This window comes from Ruditapes philippinarum, unplaced genomic scaffold, assembly GCF_026571515.1.
Source record: "Ruditapes philippinarum isolate M1 unplaced genomic scaffold, ASM2657151v2 ctg14599_1_1_1_1, whole genome shotgun sequence".
NCBI classification, from domain to species: Eukaryota; Metazoa; Mollusca; class Bivalvia; order Venerida; family Veneridae; genus Ruditapes; species Ruditapes philippinarum.
Window position 1 is genome coordinate 986 of NW_026867063.1, and position 16,365 is coordinate 17,350.

At 33.4% G+C, this 16,365-nt stretch overlaps 1 protein-coding gene across 1 annotated transcript; it reads left to right on the forward strand.

The window, feature by feature from the left end:
- Nucleotides 1–1,777: 1,777 nt before the first annotated feature.
- LOC132734692 (uncharacterized) lies at nt 1,778–14,245 on the forward strand (the record flags this gene model as incomplete). The annotated part of the gene is made up of 5 exons (XM_060721481.1): nt 1,778–1,916; nt 6,369–6,540; nt 8,062–8,156; nt 13,715–13,940; nt 14,186–14,245. Coding segments are annotated over exons 2-5 (532 nt in total), but the record flags the coding sequence as incomplete, so codon positions are not given.
- Nucleotides 14,246–16,365: the final 2,120 nt, after the last annotated feature.

Here is a 16,365-nt window from a genome sequence, read left to right on the forward strand (position 1 = left end):
AAATCCATACAGTATACAATATTATTTATAAAAAAAGTAGCGGAAACATCTAGGAGGTGTAAAGACCAAAGGTGAAACGTCCAGGAGGTGTAAAGACCAAAGGTGAAACGTCCAGGAGGTGTAAAGTCCATTTCTTAAAACAGACTGACATGGCCTACAGTACCTGTAAGCATTAATAAAAACTAACATACTTTCATCGATGCTTGAAATAACCACATTCTAATATAAAATATCAAAACAAGCTTACCTCGATCAAAGCTCTTCGATTTTCCAGGATTTTCCATCAACTCGACATCGGGAACGAACGATGTCGAAAGACTGCCACTGATTTGGACAATATTTCATCCACACGATACGTTGTCACAGATAAATAAAAGTTGGTATCGTAGAAAATATCTCTATGCTCATGAATAAAAGGAAGAACTACACTTGGATTAATTAATGAGCTTCTAAACGAGGTTAACACACAATTGTACCAGAAAGTCTTACATTTCTCACGGCCCCGTCCGACAACTACCTGCGCATGCGCAGAACGTAAAGTCTTACGTTTCTCACGGGTCTGACAAAATTCACGCCACACCGGTGTTAAATAGCCGATATACACCTCTCAGGCAGATGTTATTTCTTAAGTATTTTCTACTTTTTACACTGGTGCTAGAAAAATCTATGATGCTTATCATCTGTGCTTATCATCGGAACAAAAAGCGCGCAATTACAAGTGATTTGTAACAAATATGCAAAATGTAACCGAAGGGATATTTTGACTTCCATACAAAATAATAAATACCTTTTAACTTTAAATTTACTTTAAATACAACAAAAGAATCTAAATAAGGTTTAGCTATTTGGTCAATGACTATTTCTTTTGGCCACTGAATCTGGACACTAAATCTATAAAGAGTTTGCCAAATCAAAATATTAGCATTTTGGAGGCTTATTGGCCTTTTACATACAGTAATGCTTTCCCGCCAAAAAAAAATTCTAACATCGGCCAATATCGTAAAACATCGGTCATTTCCGTTATTTTTCACAATATTCGGTATTCAATAAGTTTTGACCGTTTATAATAAATATATAGAATATAGCGATAAAGGAAGAGTGATTGTAATTATTAATCTAATTCCCTGGATTTTGTAAAAAATTACATTCCGGAAATAACCGATTTTCTACGATATTGGCCGATGTTAGAATTTCTTTGGCGGGATGACTACAATAAATATTTCACTTGTCGTCTGATTCTTAGAAAACTATTTATATAACATACATCCTAGAGTTTATATTTTGACTTCTACAAATAATTATGAGAATACATATGTATCGACTGTATTCAAAGGGGCTGATTCAAATGATATATGTAAATAATATTGATTACATGGAAATCGAACATCTTTCGTACTCACTCATCAAAAATATGAAGAAGAGTCATCAGGTACTTCAGCAATGATAAAAGTATAAAAGATTAAATATATCCTTAAATATACACGTCGATTTCTACAAATAATTTTATTATCTGTGTTTTGATATCCGTTTCATATTAAAATTAATTTTCACATCGATATTTGAGCCGCGTCACGACAAAACCAACACAGTGCGTTTGCGACCAGCATAGATCCAGACAAGTCTGCGCATCCGCGCAGTCTGACAAGGATCCATGCTGTTCGCTTACCAACTCTATTACAACTCTATTACAAGTAGAGAAACGGATAGCGAACAGCATAGAGTCGCAAACCCATTATGTTGGTTTTGTCGTGACACGGCTCATGTATGTTTCAGTAAAGCCGGATCCTGTTTCCAGTATCAGATCTAACGTTATAAGCAGTACTTGTATCACGTTGCTATGGAAGGCCGCAAATTCTGGACCGTTTTATCCGAAAGAACATTTAATTACAGTGTCGAGTCGTGGAGTTGCTGTAACTGTACGTAATTTAGTCCATGAATTTGTACGTTTTAGTCCATTTAACTGTAAGTAATAGTCAATGTAACTGTACGTTATAGTCCATTTAACTGTACGTAACAGTTCATGTAATTGTATGTAAAAGTCCAAGTTACTATACGTAATATAGTCCATGTATCTGTATGTAATAGTCCATGTAACTGTATGTAATAGTCCATGTAACTGTACGTTATAGTCCATGTAACTGTTCGATAAAGTTCATGCACTTGTACGTAAAAGTGCATGCAACTGTACGTTATAGTCCATCTAAGTGTACGTAATGTCCATGTTACTGTACATAATAGTCCATGTTACTGTACGTGATAGCTCATGTAACTGTGCATAATAGTCAATGGACATGTACGCAATAGTCTATATTACTGTACGTAATAGTCCGTGTAATTGTACGCAATAGTCCATGTAACTGTTCGTAAAAGTCCATGTAATTGTACGTAAATCTTCATGAAACTGAACGTTATAGTCCATGTAATTGTACGTAATAGTCTATGTAATTGTACGTAAAAGTCAATGTAATTGTACGTAATAGTCCATGTAACTGTACGTAATAGTCTGTGTAACTGCACGTAATTGTTCATGTAAGTGAACGCAATAGTCCATGTAATTGTACGTAATAGTCCATGTAACTGTACGTAATAGTCTGTGTAACTGTACGTAATAGTTTATGTAACTGTACGTAATAGTCAATGTAACTGTACGTAATAGTCCATGCAACTATGTAACTGTACGTTAAAGTCCATGCAACTGTACGTTATAGTCAATCTAAGTGTACGTAATGTCCATGTTACTGTACATAATAGACCATGTTACTGTACGTGATAGCTCATGTAACTGTGCATAATAGTCAATGGACATGTACGCAATAGTCCATAATACTGTACGTTATACAATTGTCCAGGTTACTGTACGTAATAGTCCGTGTAACTGTACGTAATTCTTCATGAAACTGTACGTTATAGTCCATGTAACTGTACGTAATAGTCTATGTAATTGTACGTAATAGTCCATGTAATTGTATGCAATAGTCCATGTAACTGTTCGTAATAGTCCATGTAACTGTACGTAATTCTTCATGAAACTGTACGTTATAGTCCATGTAACTGTACGTAATAGTCTATGTAATTGTACGTAATAGTCCATGTAATTGTACGTAATAGTCCATGTAACTGTACGTAATAGCCTATGTAACTGCACGTAATTGTTCATGTAAGTGAACGCAAAAGTCCAAGTAAGTGTACGTAATAGACCATGCAACTGTATGTTATAGTCCATGTAACTGTACGGAATACTCCATGTAACTGTACGTGATAGTTTATGTAACTGTACGTAATAGTCCATGTAACTGTACGTAATAGTCCATGCAACTATGTAACTGTACGTTAAAGTCCATGAAACTGTACGTAATAGTCCACGTAATTGTACGTAATAGTTCAAGTTACTGTACGTAATAGTCCATGTTATTGTACGTCATAGTTCATGTAATTGTTTGTAATAGTTTATGTAACTGTAATTAATAGTTCATATCACTGTACGTTATAGTCCATGTTACTGTACGTTATAGTCCATGTAACTGTACGTAATAGTAAATGTAACTGTTTGTAACAGTTCATGTAACTGTACGTTATAGACCATATAACTGTACGTAAAATTTTATGTAACTGTACGTAATAATTCATGTAACTGTACGTTTTAGTCCATGAAATTGTACGAAATAGTCTATGTAAATGTAAATTGATCATGTAACTGAACGCAATAGTCCAAGTAATTGAACGTTTTAGTCCATGTAACTGTACGGTTTAGTCCATGAGACTGTACGTAATACTCCATGTAACTGTATGTAATAGTTTATGTCACTGTACGTTATAGTCCATGTAACTGTACGTAATAGTCCATGCAACTATGTTACTGTACGTTAAAGTCCATGTAACTGTATGTAATAGTCAATGTAACTGTACGTAATAGTTCATGCAACTGTATGTTATAGTCCATGTAACTGTACGTAATAGTCCATGTAACTGTACGTAATAGTCAAGCAACTATGTAACTGTACGTTAAAGTCCATGTTACTGTACGTTATAGTCCATGTAACTGTTCGTAATAGTTAATGTAACTGTTTGTAATAGTTCATGTAACTGTACGTTATAGACCATATAACTGTACGTAAAATCTTATGTAACTGTACGTAATAATTCGTGTAACTGTACGTTTTAGTCCATGAAATTGTACGTAATAGTCTATGTAAATGTAAATTGATCATGTAACTGAACGCAATAGTCCAAGTAATTGAACGTTATAGTCCATGCAACTGTACGTTATAGTCCATGAAACTGTACGTAATACTCCATGTAACTGTATGTAATAGTTTATGTCACTGTACGTTATAGTCCATGTAACTGTACGTAATAGTCCATGCAACTATGTTACTGTACGTTAAAGTCCATGTAACTGTATGTAATAGTCCATGTAACTGTACGTAATAGTCCAGCAACTATGTAACTGTACGTTAAAGTCCATGTTACTGTACGTAATAGTCAATGTAACTGTACGTAATAGTTCATGCAACTGTATGTTATAGTCCATGTAACTGTACGTAATAGTCCATGTAACTGTACGTAATAGTCCAGCAACTATGTAACTGTACGTTAAAGTCCATGTTACTGTACGTAATAGTCAATGTAACTGTACGTAAAAGTTCATGCAACTGTATGTTATAGTCCATGTAAATGTACGTAATACTCTATGTAACTGTACGTAATAGTTAATGTAACTGTACGTAATAGTCCATGCAAATATGTTACTGGACGTTAAAGGCCATTTAACTGTACGTAATAGTCAATGTAACTACATGCTCGTAATAGTCCATGTAACTGTACGGTATAGTCCATGTAACTGTACGCAATAGTCCAAATAACTGTACGTTACAGTCCATGCAACTGTATGTAATAATCCATGTAACTGTAGGATATAGTTTATGTAATTGTACGTAATAGTTTATGTAACTGTATGGAACAGTTCATATCACTGTACGTTATAGTCAATGTAACTGTACGTTATAGTCCATGTAACTGTACGTAATAGTCTACGTAACTGTACATAATAGTCCAGGTAACTGTACGTAATAATCCACGTAACTGTACGTAAGAGTCCATGAAACTGTACGTTATAATCCACTTAACTGTACGTTATAGTTTACGTAAATGTACGTAATAGTTCATGTAACTGAACGTAATAGTTCTTGAAACTGTACGTAATAATCCAATTAACTGTACGTAATAGTTTATGTAATTGTACGTTATAGTTCATGTAACTGTACGTAATAGTTCATGAAACTGTATGTTATAGTCAACTTTACATTGAAGAAGCCATATTAACTGAATACTTGTAATTTCTCATGAGAGTAGTGTTACTCATAAACCTTGAGAAAGGAACGTGATAAATTACATATTCTAACACTATCGGAATTTTTTCTATAGGCCAATAGACAAAGAAGGCCGGAAGCGTGCATTATTCTACAACAATGCACTCGCCGTTCTTATTATCTCCCTGTGTATTTTCACATTGAAGGCGCCATTTTGTTTAAAAAAATCTGATAAATTAAAACAATTTTTGTCGAATTTTGTTGTGAAAACTATCTAGAATGAAAGAAAATGGTCTAACTAAGAAAATTAATCCGAACACCAATATCTTTAATTCAGTCGTTAACGCTGTACAGACGTTTAAAGTGTTGTTTACGTGACGTCACAATGTAGCGCCAAACAGCACGTGCAAAACAATCAAATCAAGTACGCTATTTTAATGTCGCAAAACGAGTTTAGTTTTACATTTATTTCACTTTTAATAATTTGTATTTCGCTTGGAAAATTATAAACTGAAATAAATAAACAAACAAAGTTGTATCAACGTTTTCAAAATTCGTTAATTTCAAAATGTTTCTACACACGTTAGATTTAACGACATTTTTTTTTTCAACCCACTGGAACAGCCTTTAAAGAAACGTTTCTATTGGAAACTCTGAGGTGAAAACAAATTCAACCACCAAACTTGAAGTCCAACGTTTATATAATAATTATATTTTTTCTTGACGTGTTAGAATGGAAATAGATATCAATTCTTCGTGCATTATTGTATAATAATGCACGTTTTTCGTTCAAATGCTTTGTAATTAATCACTCAGGCCTATCGGCCTTCGTGATTATATTACTACGCATTTGAACTCAAACCGTGCATTATTCTACAACAATGCACTCAGAATTGATATCTATTTCCTAAGTATACATGAAAGAAATGAGTATTTTTGAGATTTTTTTTTTGAAACTGTAACAAGATAACAAAATTAAAAAGAAAGGTTTTGAGAAAACAAATGATAGCATTTTTGAGGCATCATGTGCCTTTAGCAAACTTATATTTCACATTTCAGAACAACACGCTAACGACGACAATGGACAGCGAACAATTTGAACACACACATACGTTTTGTGGTCTGCATCCATACACAGCATACAGTTTTAGCGTTCGCATTAGACCTACTGGTGTTTACTCGGGGTACTATAGCGAACCTGTTATACATAAGTCCACGACTTATTCCGACAGTAAGTTTGTTTGTTTGTCTGTTTGACTTTTGGGTTTTCAGTCACACAGACACAGGGTAGGTCATATGGCTTCGTTCCATCCGGACGCGTGGAGGAAACCCTTAGGTGCGCTTCCGTGCATTATTTCAGGCACGAGCGGGCACTCGAGTAGAGCCACTGACGTTCCGTACGCTAGCTGGATAATTTCATCATATGAAAGAATCCAAAGTCCCTGTAGGGATTCGAACCCACAGCGGTGAGGGGCAGGTGGTTTGAAGTCAACGGCCTTAACCACTCGGGCACGGACTGTTGCTCATACAGTCCTTACTTAGTAACTCGTGTATTTCATATTTTAAATCATTATGATGGTCTAGATTTTAATTTCACAAGGTCAAGGCAACTTGTGCGAATAGACTTCTACTATTTAGCTTTTTATTTCTTACCAATGTCTTAGTAACTTTCCTCGGGTGGCCCTATTACCTAACGGCCTCGCCATTCTTTTAGCAGAAACATCCCTTGTTATTACCCCTCACTTTTTTCGTAATGCTAATTTCCCATAGGCCTCTGGGAGTTATTTTTACTGTTAATGCAAGTTTACAACGTGACTAAGAATTTGGTACTGTTACATAGGTAACAGTATTTTCTAACAGTATAAAATCTGGTCACGTGGTCTATTTTCAATATAAAATGAAATGAAATGGCCGCCATTTTTTCTCTCGATTCATTCTTATTTTCAACGTTAAACCCCGATAGGACATCAATTACTTCTATGGAGTAACTATGACACTCATAAAATTAAGTTGTTTGCAACCTCGCGTGCTTTTCGCGTATAAAATATCTTTTTGTTGAATAGTCAAAAAGTGAACATCCGTTTTCAACGGGTTTAATTGCAATGTAAATAATTATGTGTCAAACTGGAACATGCAGACGATTTAAGCATGCAACAAAGGATTATTTTACAATTTTAATCAGTGAAACGTTACAGATATGGTGGACAGACATAGGATATCATCGTTATTTTGTCAAGAACCATGCTAAGAATATTCTGGAAACAGAAGGATCAGATTTCACAGATCATAACCGTGTAAATGGGTTAGTGTTTTGTTTTCTAAATAAAACCTAGCTTATTGTATGTTTATGATTTGTAGATATCATCACTTGCTTAAAGATTAAAAGAAAAAGAAAACTTCTGAAGTACGCCTAAAGTACACTTAAAACTTAAAAGGTAAGGACAGTTTAGTTACTGTTTTTGTTACAGTTAGATTTAGTTGACAATTTCAGATCATCGCAGTATTTTTGTTCGGGGTAATAAAATAAATAACACATGGGTTTGGGAGTAACAGTAAAAATATCATCCCTCGTAAAAATACAGTATTTTCCTCGGGATGATATTTTTACTGTTACCCACAAACCCATGTGTTATTTATATAATGTCGTCCCCGCCAGTGTTACATCCTCGTAACTAACTCGTTTCATGTACTATAACTATTTCAAAGCAAACTTATAATTCATTGTCATTATCTTAAATTGTGACATGAGTAGTTCCAAGTGCAAGTCCCGATGTTACAGACTACAGGTGGGACCAAAGAGAATGTGAAGATGGAGGACAAAAAAGACTGGTGTGTTTGTTTTGGAAGGTAACAAAAATACTATCATGAACTTGTCTTACTATATTCTTATATATAAAATAATATAATTAGTAGAAGTAAAAGCAAACATTATAGTTACATTATATTTTATTACCCTTCCAGATTTTTTCCGCCTTTTTGATTGGATATTGATCACCCGAAAGAAATTGGTATAACCGAGCCAGACGGGTAATATACACACTAAATTTCCCCGTTGGGTACCCAACGTTGTAAACGATATGCGCTGAGGTGATGCGCGTACGGTTCGATTTTACGCGGTGTGAATTCCGATTTACAAGCACTTTTTGTATTTTCTGATCGCAAGATCAGTAAATACATGGCTAACATCCACGGTCTAACACAAAATTTCCTAACAGACCTAACAACGCAAAGTAGTTCTCACTCAAAACTGCTTAAAAACCAGCAATTTAAAAGACAGACTAATTTTTAATGTAGGCATTTAACGAATTACAGTGCATTGAAAGTTCAGATTAGTCAATAGAAATATGAAGTTACAATCACAAATTTCGCGGATGAATATCATTTTAATCAATGAAAATGCTATTTTGGCTATGTCGATTACTGAATACTCCAGGGCGTAGTATACAAATAAATCTGACTGCCGAGTAGTTGAATATATACATGTCGGACTGTTTTGGCGAGAAGATTTTCGCTAAATTATTTTTATCAGTGTTTAACAGGTTTATCGTGAACAAAATACCTCGAAATTGATAAGGATTACAAACACTGAATGGAAATTCTCAATTTAGAATTACAATGTATTTGTTTTTATTCAGGCTACATATTACTTCTTACTTCACCGTGGTGCAGGGGAGTCGCGCTCGTATCGCGCTCATTTAGGGTGTGAGAGGCCTAAGGTTCAAATCCTAGTCGAGGCAACTTTTTTTGAAGTGTCTTTTTTAAGGAAGTAGCCACGATATGCAAGGATAAAGTGTGGCTGTGTGTCTTTTTTAAGGAAGTAGCCACGATATGCAAGGATAAAGTGTGGCTGTCATAAAAAAATGATTTTTGATGCAACTCTAGTCATGTAAAATTCCATATGTATCAATCTCAAACTGTTATAGAAAAAAAATCTTAACGCAGTCGCCGCGTAAGATGAATTATAGTCTATAAAAATAAACCTATATAGGAAAATACATACAGATAGTATGATTTAGATTGCAAAGATCAGAAAATACCACAGAGCTTGCAGCCCTTTGATTAACTGTCTAATGATAAATATTTACCAAAGTCACCGAGTCCAATCGTTCACTATGTTTCCCAGGCGGAGAACGCATGAAGAGATCAATTTTACAGGTGGAAAACCGATACTGTGGTAAGAAAATTGTCTTCAATTTCTTTGAAAATGCATATTTCACAAAACTTTATAGCCTATTCTGATCTCGTATGATTACTTTATCCGACAGGCATCTCAAACTCGCCAAATCTTTGTTAATTTATTAGATCATTATCGACAACTGCACAAGAAAAGTCACAAAATTTGTAAAATCGCTGTTTGATAGCCAATAATTTGACATCCAAGCAAACTTTTAAACATTCAAGATTATCGCTCTAAAGGTTCTTTATTAACATATCCTCATCCACCAAAAGCCTGTTTTATTTCTATTCCGTATTTTTGGAGTATAATATCGTTTAAGCGAATTTTCAAAATGAACGCATGAGCCGAACTTTTCATGTGGTTTCATCAGATTGCAAAATGAACGCATGAGCAGGCGGATGTTTTGGTTACTCCAGTTTTCATGGATATCTCACATGTTATCGATCACTGAACCTTTTAATTCCAAAATTTTCGTTCCAAAATGTTTGAGCAAACAGAAGTCCCTATTTTCATACCTTATGACGAATTGCTTATAAGCAATAGATGAAGGTCTGTTCAGTTCTGTGGAAATATAATAAATCCTCATTGCTAAAACTTTGAGTAAAATATTTGCAAAATACAACATCATTGGTTGATGGGACTTAAATTTCCTGTATGTTTTAATTAAAGATGTAACATACACTTAACCCATTACTTCATGAGCATTTTGTGAAAAATGGCTGTTTTCATTGAAAAGTCTCCCGTTACAAGTTCAAATTGCTATAATACTATAAAAACTGCTTCAACACTAATCAAACTTGGCACAAATGTGACTGGACAATTGCCCTTGCAACATTATGCTCAGGCTTAAATTTTCTGTTACCATGGCAACGAGGGGACATCTCAAAATTGCCAAAAATCACTATTTTGCGTTGATTTTTTCCATCAAAATTGATTTCAAAGTGCTGCAACTTCTCAATGGATTGAGATAGAGTCAAATGCTTTTCAGCGTTGGTTACACATTACCTTATGATCAATCTGGGGTCATTTACAGCCTCTCACAAGTCCAAAATTTTTCTTGGCGATGAGGGGGAATCCGCCCCCTTCAAACCCCCCAAACAGAAGGGGGCACATCCCCCTTCTGGCAACCCCCTGATGTATCTCTTGGTTGGGGGGCCGCGCCGAAAAAGAGGTCACTTTTTTAACAACATTTCTCAAACAAAAACAAGTGTTTGGGGCCTAAATAAGGCATTTTTTTCATCATTTGAGACAACAAAAAAGGGGGGGAGTGAAAAAGGCGTTAAAGGCGTGTATATGAAGTAATGGGTTAAAGATCCTGTGACTCAAAATTTTATGTTCTTATATGAAAAATCTTTGGCTTAAATAAAGAATTAACAATGTTAAAAGTTACAGAAAACCTTTTTGTTAAGGATATTGCCAAAATTTAAAATGTCCGATGATAAAAGGAGATAATTAGAAATATGTTTTTGGTAAAAAAAATCAGTTTTGCATTCAAATAAAAATTTCACAACCTTTTTACCTCAATGTGGTTTAATAATGTTAACTTCTTAAGTACATGTATATGTTTTTCACAAGAACTGACTTTATATACAACTTTCGCAAGGATGTTACATCCTTAATTATAACATACAGAATCTTTAAGCAAGAATATATATATCACCTTCTTTAAACAAAATGAACATACAAGAAAACGTTGAAATAACACAAATTTTTTTAGGTTCTTTATTAGTTTTTCTTTTAGAAATAATACACTTTTTATTTTAATGAAGAATAGGCAAAGTATTTATCAAAATGTGTTTCTAATTACCTCCCTTTATTTACAGAACTTGTTAAATTTGATAATATCTATGTAAGATTTGTAATATTGGTAATTCTTTATTTGAGTATCAGGTTTACCATATTAGACTATTAAAGTTTTGAGGTACAGGGACTTTTATTTGTCATTTGTCCTTTGTTGTATTTGTTGTTTAATATTATGCATGTATGATTGTTATTGTATACAATTATTCAGGATTCATGATTTAATTATCAATGTACATATTTTGTAAAACAATCATTTCCAATACGTGCAAAAATCAAGGATTTTTCCAAAGTATCATGTAAGATTATTATATAAATCAGCTAAATGTCGTCAGTTGTTGATTTTATTCAACATGACAAGACTTAGTTATCTCTCCGTTTTATGTATTAAACAATATTCATTTGTTTAAGTTATTCAATTAGAGGTTGTTCATTAAAGCTAATAATATGTGTTATTCTTATTAAGACAATTTGCACAGTGCAATAATTATTTCTTACCAAATCATAAGCATGTCGACATGCTACATAAATTTCGCATTAAATTGGCTTTACTTTAGTTATCAATGATTTGTACCTTTACCAATAGCTTTGAATTGGACGACATATAGCACGATACACTACCCAGATTTACTTGGCTTACGTAAACATATTCTATAAACTTGTAATTCGTCGTTTAAAAAGGAAAATTATATCGAAATGTTGAATTTTTAAACGTGATTCGTGTATGATATATTTTCATATGCTCATACTATAAAAACAGGGAAGAAATAATTGTACAAAATAACATGTATATGAGAAATTCATGAAATTACATCAATGCTACAATCGTTTACAGGTTTTCGAGAAACTATTATGCTTTTCTTTGTCGTCTTAACCACTGCTTTTGCAAATATTACAAACGAGGAATTACGATCTTTCCCAACAGACCTCGTACTTTTGCTTATTAGCATATATATACATGTATATACAGCGTACAAAGTATATTTTAATTTGTAAAAATAAGTGTCTTCTCACTTATTTGGAATAAAATTTGAAATTTTAAAGTTTGAATATGTTAAATTTTTGTTAGATAATTAGGAAAAACTGGAGTTTTAAAAATACCACCTGCTCATGCGTTCATTTTGCAAACCTATGAAAACCACATGAAAAGTTCGGCTCATGCGTTCATTTTTGAAAATTCGCTTAAAACGATATTTGTTCTCCAAAAATACGGAATAGAAAATAGAACAGGCTTTTGGTGGATGAGGATATGTTAATAAAGAACCTTTAGAGCGATACAAATGTTTAGAAGATTTGCTTCGATGTCAAGTTATGGCTATCAAAACAGCGATTTTACCAATTTTGTGACTTTTCTTGTGCAGTTGTCGATAATGATCTAAGAAGTTAACAAAGATTTGGCGAGTTTGAGATGCCTGTCGGATAAAGTAATCATACGAGATCAGAAAAAGCTATAAAGTTTTGTGAAATATGCATTTTCAAAGAAATTGAAGACAATTTTCTTAACCAACAGTATCGGTTTTTCACCTGTAAAATTGATCTCTTCATGCGTTCTCCGCCTGGGAAACATAGTGAACGATTGGACTCGGTGAAAGTAGAGTAATGATACAAATTCCCATCATTATTGAAAACAATTATGACCTTGTGAAAGCTTGATATTAATTACAAAAAGTGCTTTCAATAGACTTCTCCTTTTCACTTGTTTACATTCGTTAGGTACGGGAAAAATACGTCATGTATTTATGTGACTTCATGTTGTGATGAAGAGGTACCCTAAAGGGAATCTTATTTCGACGTTTCATTTGAAACAGCAATGATTTTTTAAAAAATCGTCTAAACTCGGCAGGGGAAGGGTAACGGCTCGGGTGATATAAAATCTTAGCAGGTAATATATCCACATATATCACTGCAAAACCAAAATAACATATAATATTATCACACACCCGTGCCTATTTTGCGACTCCGTAAAAATGGTATTGCAAGATCGTGCATATATTTTGTCGTGACGTCATTTGGGTTATACAAAGTAACATAGTGTAAAGACGCGCTAAACTGTAGGAGCGTCAATGAAAAGGGACTCTTTAAACTCTTAAAAATCTTTAAACGGTCTTTATTTTGGTATGTGATAAATAAAATATTAAATTCGTGTAAGTTCAATACTGAATTTATTGAATTCGTTGAATAAAACAATATTATGCTCGCCAGACTTCATGACGTTGAAATCGGGAATTCATGAAGCTGAAATCGTGAATTCGTGAATGTCCTATGTTGAAAGCGCGAATTCACGAAGTTAAAATTGTGAATTCATGAAGATGAAATCGGGAATTTATGAAATTAAAATGGCCCTGTCGGTCTTTTCTAATTTAGTTTGCTTCAACGGTACTGACCTAAATGTGCCATAGTTTGCTGATTGTTGTTCTAATTCTTTCAGCCAATAAAAGCGGAGAATCAGAACGGACCAATGAAAGGGCTGCACGGTGAGTTCACAGCATTACCACCTGCCAATCATATAATCAAAGAGGACTGGACGGCGGAAGTGACGTATGGCTGTTCTTTTATACTGTGTAACACGAGTTATCTGTTCACTATAAAAGCAAGAAATATAAATGGTACATCAAAACGAGGCCCAGCAATTACCATACCCGCCTTTGTGCCAGGTACTTGCATTTTATTATTTTAATTTTGATGATGGTTAGTTTAAAAATACATTTTTAATATCAGTTTACATAAGAACAAAGTCGCAGAATTCGTCATTTCATTACGTTCTGATATGTTGACTTTCAGTGCTTTTATTTCTAAACTTTAATAAATGTGAATAGCATAATTATGTTTATTCTACATCAATTTAATAAAAACAATGACAACCCATGCTTGTTTTAAGTTTGTCATTTCACATTTGTAGGTTCCATCATAGATGTTGACCATGAACTAAATGTTGGACATGCAACTCCAAACAATGTAAGTGACTCTCTTTTTTTCTTTTCTTTAATATCTGGATCCTAAAATAACATGACAAACCAACAGTGGAAATATTACATTATAAAAGCTATTTAATTTTGAGGCCCATTCAATCCCAAAATAAGTTTTTTTTTACTCTATATAACTCAAATGCTTTTTTTTAATACATTAAAATGTTTGTTTCAGTTTCCAAAGTACTGATTGGTCGTATATCTTTTTTTTAATTCGTGAAGTTATAATGATTTAGTCATTTTTGCTTTTTGCAAAACAAAATACCACTTTGTTAATGTTTTGCTTATTAAAAAAGAGAAATCATTTCACATTTAATGCTTGGTTATACACATGAATAAATCAATCATCCTCTATATCCATTACGTACTGAAACAATAAAAGTATCCAATTGCCACCAAGTTCAGGGTCATTCCCAACATATCATATGCCTAATAAAAAAATTATCTCATATTTTTATCATCATCATAAAAACCTGATAAAAATCATTTACATATTGATGCTATAATGATATTTTCCTTCATGTATAAAAGAGTTTCAAAATTCACCAATACATGCAACGTTGTTTTTGGCGGTGTACGAGATTTCGTCGAAAGACATCTCGTCGAGTACGATAGTTTGTCGAATATGGCATTTGGTCGAACACGACAGTTCCTCGACAGTGACAACGACAACTGATCGAAAGTAATTCGTAACACAATGACAAAAAAATTTTCATCGCCGTTCCTAGACGGCGATATAAACAATTAACAAGATTTGAACAGTTCTACCTGTACACCGCCTGCATTTAGCCAATCAAAAAGAATACTTAAATATCACATGATAACAAAATGGACGTCAGAAAACTTCGGCTTCGCCCAGGAATAAAAACACTTAATGGCTATAAAAATGCTTTTTGGTTTCTATGAGGAACAGAATTTGCGCTCCGCCCTGTTGAAGTCACTGGTACAAAGTATAAATGGGGAAGCAAGCGGTGATGGACAGAAGAGGGCGACAACAAATAATAACTACATGGGTCTTGGTTACGCTAATTAAAAGAAAGATATCTGCAAGTAAAACCCACAAACCGGAAAGTTGTCGGCAAACTTTAGAGTATGCTGTACAAAATATAAGCAACAGAATTAAAAATATTGAGGGAATACTCAATCGATTCGAAACACGCCAAATGCAGTAACTATTAACTTGATGGAGATGATATATGTGACTGTTTATTGAAAATCAACGTACTGCAATAAATGTAATATTGATCAGTCCGATGCAAATTTGATCAAATATTTTCTATATACACGTATCGTAAAGATAGCAGCAGAACTTGATTTGAAAGTTTGTTTTTATACATGCATGAATCGCACTTGTTCAAGTGGAAATTTTGGTTACAAGTAAAGTTTGTTAATTATTACAATTATTCTATTTTATTGTGTGCGTGTGCGTGCGTGCGTGTGTATAGATGGTGATTTTTTTTTTTTTTTTTTTTTTGGGGGGGGGGGGGTTTGTGTGGCTCTTCTCTTAATCAATTTGTTTGTTTGTTGATTCGATCATCATTATGATTTATCTTATCGTGTTATTATCGAACAGGATAGCCTACTTTTGAAATACTCGAAATATGTTTAATGGTAATTTGGTAATTTTAGTGTAGAAAAGTAATGAATTATATTAAAGTTATACTGTAATGCTGCCCCGCCAAAAAAATCTAACATCGGCTAACATATATCGTAAAAAAATCAGTCATTTCCCGAACATATTTTTCACAATATTCGGTATTCAATAATTTTTAACCGTTTATTATCGCAATTTAGTACATAGCGATGAAGAATGAGTGATTGTAAATAATCTAATGCTCAAGATATTTTTTTTTTAAAAGAGTTTCCGGAAATATCCGATTTGCAAAGATATTGGGCCGATGTTAGAATGAGCATACAGAAAGGCTATGCTCAAAAATAAAAAAATAAAAAAACATTTATTGCAGAATCTATTTTTTTTTTTTTTTTTTTTCTTTGAAATCTAGTTCATTCCATTCCTGAATATGTCTAATTTTAAAAAGTGAATTTTTAAACTATGTTTAGGAAGCTGCATTCCTATTAATTTTAACAAATTAAGTTGGTCTATCCTTATAAA